This window comes from Muscardinus avellanarius (assembly GCF_963383645.1).
Source record: "Muscardinus avellanarius genome assembly, chromosome: 11".
In the NCBI taxonomy this organism is placed as follows: Eukaryota; Metazoa; Chordata; class Mammalia; order Rodentia; family Gliridae; genus Muscardinus; species Muscardinus avellanarius.
The window spans coordinates 102855005-102860675 of record NC_137797.1 but is presented as its reverse complement, the minus strand read 5'-3'; the positions used below and the strand labels follow the sequence as shown (position 1 = coordinate 102860675).

General features: G+C 45.7%; 1 protein-coding gene across 1 annotated transcript; it reads right to left on the bottom strand.

The window, feature by feature from the left end:
• Window positions 1-2298: 2298 nt before the first annotated feature.
• On the bottom strand, window positions 2299-2617 carry SMIM10L1 (small integral membrane protein 10 like 1). The gene has a single exon (XM_080706043.1). It carries the CDS (start codon window positions 2565-2567, stop codon window positions 2364-2366), a length of 204 nt encoding a protein of 67 aa, XP_080562169.1. The 5' UTR covers window positions 2568-2617; the 3' UTR covers window positions 2299-2363.
• Between the last annotated feature and the right edge of the window lie 3054 nt (window positions 2618-5671).

Sequence of the window (5671 nt, the reverse complement as noted above, 5' to 3'; positions counted from 1 at the left end):
TTGAGAAAACAGGTTTAGAAGGATTAGTGGGCTTGCCTATGGTCACAAAGCTAGAGTACATATACTTACGGAGGTCTGCCTGATTTAAAAACTCAATCCCACTACACTCTAGTGGCTTTTAACCACTGGTGTGTACATTTGGATTACCTGGGGAACTTAATGCACTTAAATTAGCTTTTTTTTTTTTTTGGTGGTACTGGGGTTCCCGTACCACCTTCTATCTCCAGGCTACACTCCCAGACCTATTTCTTTATATTTTTACTTGGAAACAGGGTCTCTTAAGCCAGTGAAGCTAACTTCAAACCTGTGCAATCCTCCTGTCTCTGCCTCCCAAGCACAGGGATTACAAGTGTGCGCCACCACGCCCAGCCTTAAATTAGCTTTTAATCAAAGAAAAGCACATATAAGGTTAAAAATAACACTAATTTGTAAAAAAAAAAAAAAAAAAAACCAGCAACTCTTTGCCTTTTCTCTATCCACTGGACCTTTTTTTTTCCAGAGAAATTCTTAACTGTTTTTTACTGGGCTTTTTTTTTGTGTGTGTGTGTGGTACTGGGGGTAGAACCCAGAGGCTTCCTACCTCCGGGCTATACTCCCAGACCTATTTTATAATTTATTTGGAAACGGTCTCACTAAGTTGCTGAGAGCCTCACTCAGTAGCTGAGGCTGGCTTCAAACCTGTGAGATCCTCCTGTATCAGCCTCCCAAGTGGGGGAATTACAAGCATGCGCCACCACGCCCGGCTACTATATTTCTTAAAAAAGTGTTTATATTGCCTTTCCTGGACTTTTCTAATTACACGTGTGTGCGTATACCTTTGTTTCCACGGCTGGGAACACTACCCAGGGTCTGCTGTATGCCAGGCAAGAGGTATACCACTAAGCTACACTGCCCCCATTTCTATTTTAGATCTTAATCGACTTTCCACATTACACATAATTCTCAATGTTATATATTCATTTGTTAAGTCAGTAGTCAACAGCTACATAACTATGCGTGGATTTTCATGACTAATATTCGTGGTTGAGAGATGCAGTGTCATTTTTGAACTTACTTGGCTGTTTTCTTAAATTTGAAAAATCCTCAGTTGCTAATTCACCCTAAAACTTCTTGAAAAAGAAACAATTCTAGTTTATATTAAAGTACACTATCAATTTTTCTTTTTGAGAAAGCCCACTTGAATGTTCCACCTTTGCACCTCTCCCTTACCACCTTCCCCCTTTAATAGTTAACATTATTTTAGCAACTTTATGGCTAAAATATTTCCTTTCCCCTCCCCAACAGACTTTCTCAACCTCCCACTTTATAAGACCACTACCACCAATTCATTGACCTTCCTCCCCCTCCAACATTCCCACGTGTGAGCCCACTCTTACATCAAGGCTAACCGCATTCACAATTGTATTCTTTAATTATAATAAGCATTCCTTTTAAAGACGAAAACCACACACAGCATTTGCATTATGATTGTTTAAACGTCATTCACGGAATAGCCACGTTTTATGCTATGACTGGATTTCCTTTTCTTTGGCTCCTCCAAATTCTTAATCTAAGAGCTGCTCACGGAGACACCGAGGTAGAGTGTCTCCCGTTCCCATCATCTGTCCAAAATCCGCTAGCAATTTCGTGTTGAGTATTTTGAGGACGGTTTTCCTGAAATATTCTGCCTTTTCACTTTAGAGTTTTAATGTTTTCTCCAACGGGATAAAGAAATATGTGCCTTCCACTTCATATCCTCGGTGCCACGGGCTTCTTGGTCAAGGTCTTGCTTACAATCCAGTCCGGTATTCCCAGGGATGACCGATTTCTTACTTTTCATTCAGACCATGCGTGTGATATATTTAAAAGTATTTTTTTCCTGAAAGATTTAGCTTTTCTCTTTCATAACGGATCCTATGCCCTTTGTCATATCCTGAAATTCCTCCGGAGTTTAAAGATACACAGCTTCTTAAAATCGTCCGTGGTCCTCCTCACCGAAAGGCCTCGCATTCCTGTAATCTCGTCGGTCTTCCTTTCTACTCCCAGCCGGCTGTCAGTCACCACTCAGGAAGCGAAGAGCGCAGGCGCGGAGGCCGCCCGGGCGCTCTCGCGAGATCACGACGGGGGCCGGCAGCTCCACCACCGGGAACTCTCGCGACATCACGACGGGGGCCGGCAGCTCCACCACCGGGAACTCTCGCGAGATCACGACGGGGGCCGGCAGCTCCAACACCGGGCGCTCTCGCGAGACCACGGCTTTCCCCGGCAGCTCCGCGCGGCGCTCTCGCGAGACCGCGGGGCCGGGCGCCGCAGCTTGGCCACGCCCCGGGGCTACCTGGGAGTCGGCCATCTTGGTCCCGCAGGCCGGCTGCGCAGTGCCAGCGCTAGATGTGTACCTGCAGGCGGATGTTGAGGATCACCGAGCCCGCGACGTAGAAATACGGGAAGTTCATGCGCAGCTGCCAGGCCAGCTCGAAGAAGGCCAGGAGGGTGCGGGAGAGCCCCTTGCAGAAAACCCCGTACGAAGTGGCGGCCGCCGGGCTGGAGGCCCTGACGGCCAGGGAGGCCGGGTCCGCCGCCGAGGCCATGGCGCGCCGCCGAGTCGCCGCAGGCCGGGGCCCCGGAGCCCCGGAGCCAGGGCCGGTCAGCGGGCTGTCGCCGCGGGCTCCCGGGTGCGCGGCCCGGCTCCGCCCCTTCCTGTCGGCGGCGCGGCGGGTCCCGTGGTCCGCGCGGGTTATGTAACCCGAGCCGCGCAGGTGCCGCCCGCGGCGTAGACCACGGGCCGGGGAAGTTACGTAAATGGTGTGACTTCCCCGGAGCGCGCGGTTGGCTGAAACTCGGGTTCGTCGGCCGAGAAGCCTTGGATCTTTCTTACCCTGGGATTTAAAAATATTGAGATGAAGGCCAAGAGCCGGGCGTGGTGGCGCACGCTTGTAATCCCAGCTTTCGGGAGGCTGAGACGGGAGGATCGCGGTCCGGGGACGGCCTCAGCTACTTAGGCCCTGTTTTAAAATAAGGAATGAAAAACAAGGCTGGGGGTGTAGCTCGGAGGTAGAATGCCCCTGGGTTTTATCCCCAGTAAACACACACACACACACACACACACACACACACACACACACACACACGATAAAGGCAAAGGCTTGATGCGCTCTTTCTGTAAGCGATGCCAGGCACAGCGGCTTGTATTTATAAAATACCGTAACTGTAGGCAGTGGGTTTGCATATGGACTAGGACTAGACCGCAGGTGACAGATACCACACATTTACATAAGCAAGTAATACATTTTGGGGGGGGGGAGTAGAACATATAAAATCATTTCCACAAACCTTAAAATCACAAAAAGCTCAAAGTGTGGAATTTTCAGTCCTTTTAGCATGGAAATGTACTTGGCTAAAGGGTCTCATAACGTTTTTCTGGTATTTAAATTATACTTTTTTTCTCTCCCTGCGGTACTGGGGATGGAACCCAGGGGCATCTACCTCCGAGCTACACTCCCAGCCCTATTTAAGTTGTGGAGGGCCCCACTAAGTAGCTGAGGCTGTCCACGAACTGTGATCCTCCTGTTCAGCCTCCCCAAGTACGAGGATTACAAGCAAGTGCCACTACACCTGGATAAATTATACATGTATTACCTTCACTAATCTCTCATTTTAACCAGAAAATGCTGTAGTTTTAATATCTGCATTCATGGATTATGCAGGTGGGTGGCTTCTGATCATAATCTTCACATTACAATCAAGTTGGAAATCTTTGTCCAGATATCCCACATCTCCCCCAGCACTGCGCTTATGTGGTAGTTACTAAAAGCCTAATTACTGTAACCTAGAGTACTTCTGTTTCTGTAGAGTCTGCTGATATGACTGGTACAAATAACATGCCATTGTGTAATTTGTAAAAGTCGTGTGTCCACAGCAACAATTTCTTTTGCTTTGTCGTGGTACTGATAACCTCCCCAGCAACTAGAAAACACATAAAGGAATTGACTGTTTACAGCCTCTAAAATACTGGTCGACTGAAGAGCAGTGTAAAATGAAAGATGATCGACTCTGAGAACAAGGAGAATATGTAGTTTGAGCACACAAGTACAATTTATTCACTCTGAAAATGGAAAGAATCCATAAAGCCATTTGGCAATCAGATTCACAGAAGTCATTAGCTCCCTAGCTTTCTATTTCCAACTGTGAAAACTTTGGGTATTCATTCTCTCTCCTTTCTCACTCTTTCTATACTGGGGATTGAACTCGGCATTCTACTTCTGAGCTAAGTCTCAAACCCCCACCCCCTTTTTTTTTTAAACAGAAGTCTCAGTTGCTGAGGCTGGTTACGAACCTGTGATTCTCCTGCCTCTCAGGCTCCCAAGCACTTTGTTTATAGGCATGTACCACCACCCTCAGTTTCTCTTCCCACTTCTCTTTGTACCAGCTGCCCCTGCTGCCCCACACCATATCCCTATCTCGGGTTAAGTCCATGAATCCTGCCTTCCATCCTCACTTCATGCGGAGTATATAGCCACAGATGAAATGGCCAGATCAAATGACTATTCCAATGGGAAGGCAAAGAAGACCGATTAGCTCCAAATCCTATTTACTGATGCTCTGGAGTTGATAAAGTATTTCCAGCAGGTAGATTTGTAAACTTAACAGTGGAGGGAGGGATAGGATGAATATTTCTATCAGATAGATAAGCCTGGCAGTAGAATGAGGTGAAGGATGAGAATTTTAGATGGTTGCAGGTTTTATTCTGTTACTTGAATGTTAAACTTGAAGGACTAATCCATACTTCTTGTGTCAGTAATAACTCCTGTCTTGTACCATTTCTCTGGATGGCACTTTGAGAATTTCATTTGGCTTTTCTCAGTTTTTTTTTCTTCTGTCCCTGTAATCCCAGCTTTAATACTTTGTAATGGCTTATTTAGCTTGATCTTTTGGAAAAGTTTTAGGGTAAGCTGCAGTGGGTCTGTAGAGTACCACAGTAACAAAGTCTCAGTGCCTTCTTTGAGAATTTGCCAATATACATACTCATGTAAGAAATGCATTCGGAATGCAAGGATTGGGTTCAAGTGATCCAGGCCTGAAAGGTAAGAGAAAAATTGCAAATCAGTGGGAGAGTCTGTCTCACATTTGCATATTAACATACCGAGTCCAACATTTCAGTCTTCATCATACATGGAAACTACTTGAGGTTTAATCAAAACCTTTACAGAAAGTTAGGAAAACTTTAAAAGGAAAATAAGGTGTATGGGGCAACAGTGATCAAATTCTCTAGCAATACCAGGCAGTGTCTGGATTCACTAAAATTAAGCACAGATATGTCAATGAAGTAGACCATCAGTTGAAATGGCAGAGGTGACGATTTTCTCTGTGTATGCTAGTTATAAGGAAAGATATTTTGCTGATGGTGATATTAAGAGAACTAATGATTGGAATGTTTGGCAATGGCTTGGTTGTATTGGTTGACTGCACTGACACAAACATGAAGAGTGTGTGTATGTGTTTGGGGTGAAGCAGTATTTATGGAGAACAGTTTTCATGCATAATTTCTCATATTCTCTTGGCTAGAAGTCAGTCACGTGGTCTCACCTAACTGCACAGGACGATGGGAGATGTAATCTCATGTGTTCTTTCAGGAAGAAAGAATAAGGATTTTAATGAGGTACTTGGTATCGCTGCATTTTTGTATTCTTAAATC

Excerpts from the sequence above, each read along its gene's own strand:
- SMIM10L1 (XM_080706043.1), bottom strand. The coding sequence starts at position 2,567 with ATGGCCTCGGCGGCGGACCCGGCCTCCCTGGCCGTCAGGGCCTCCAGC.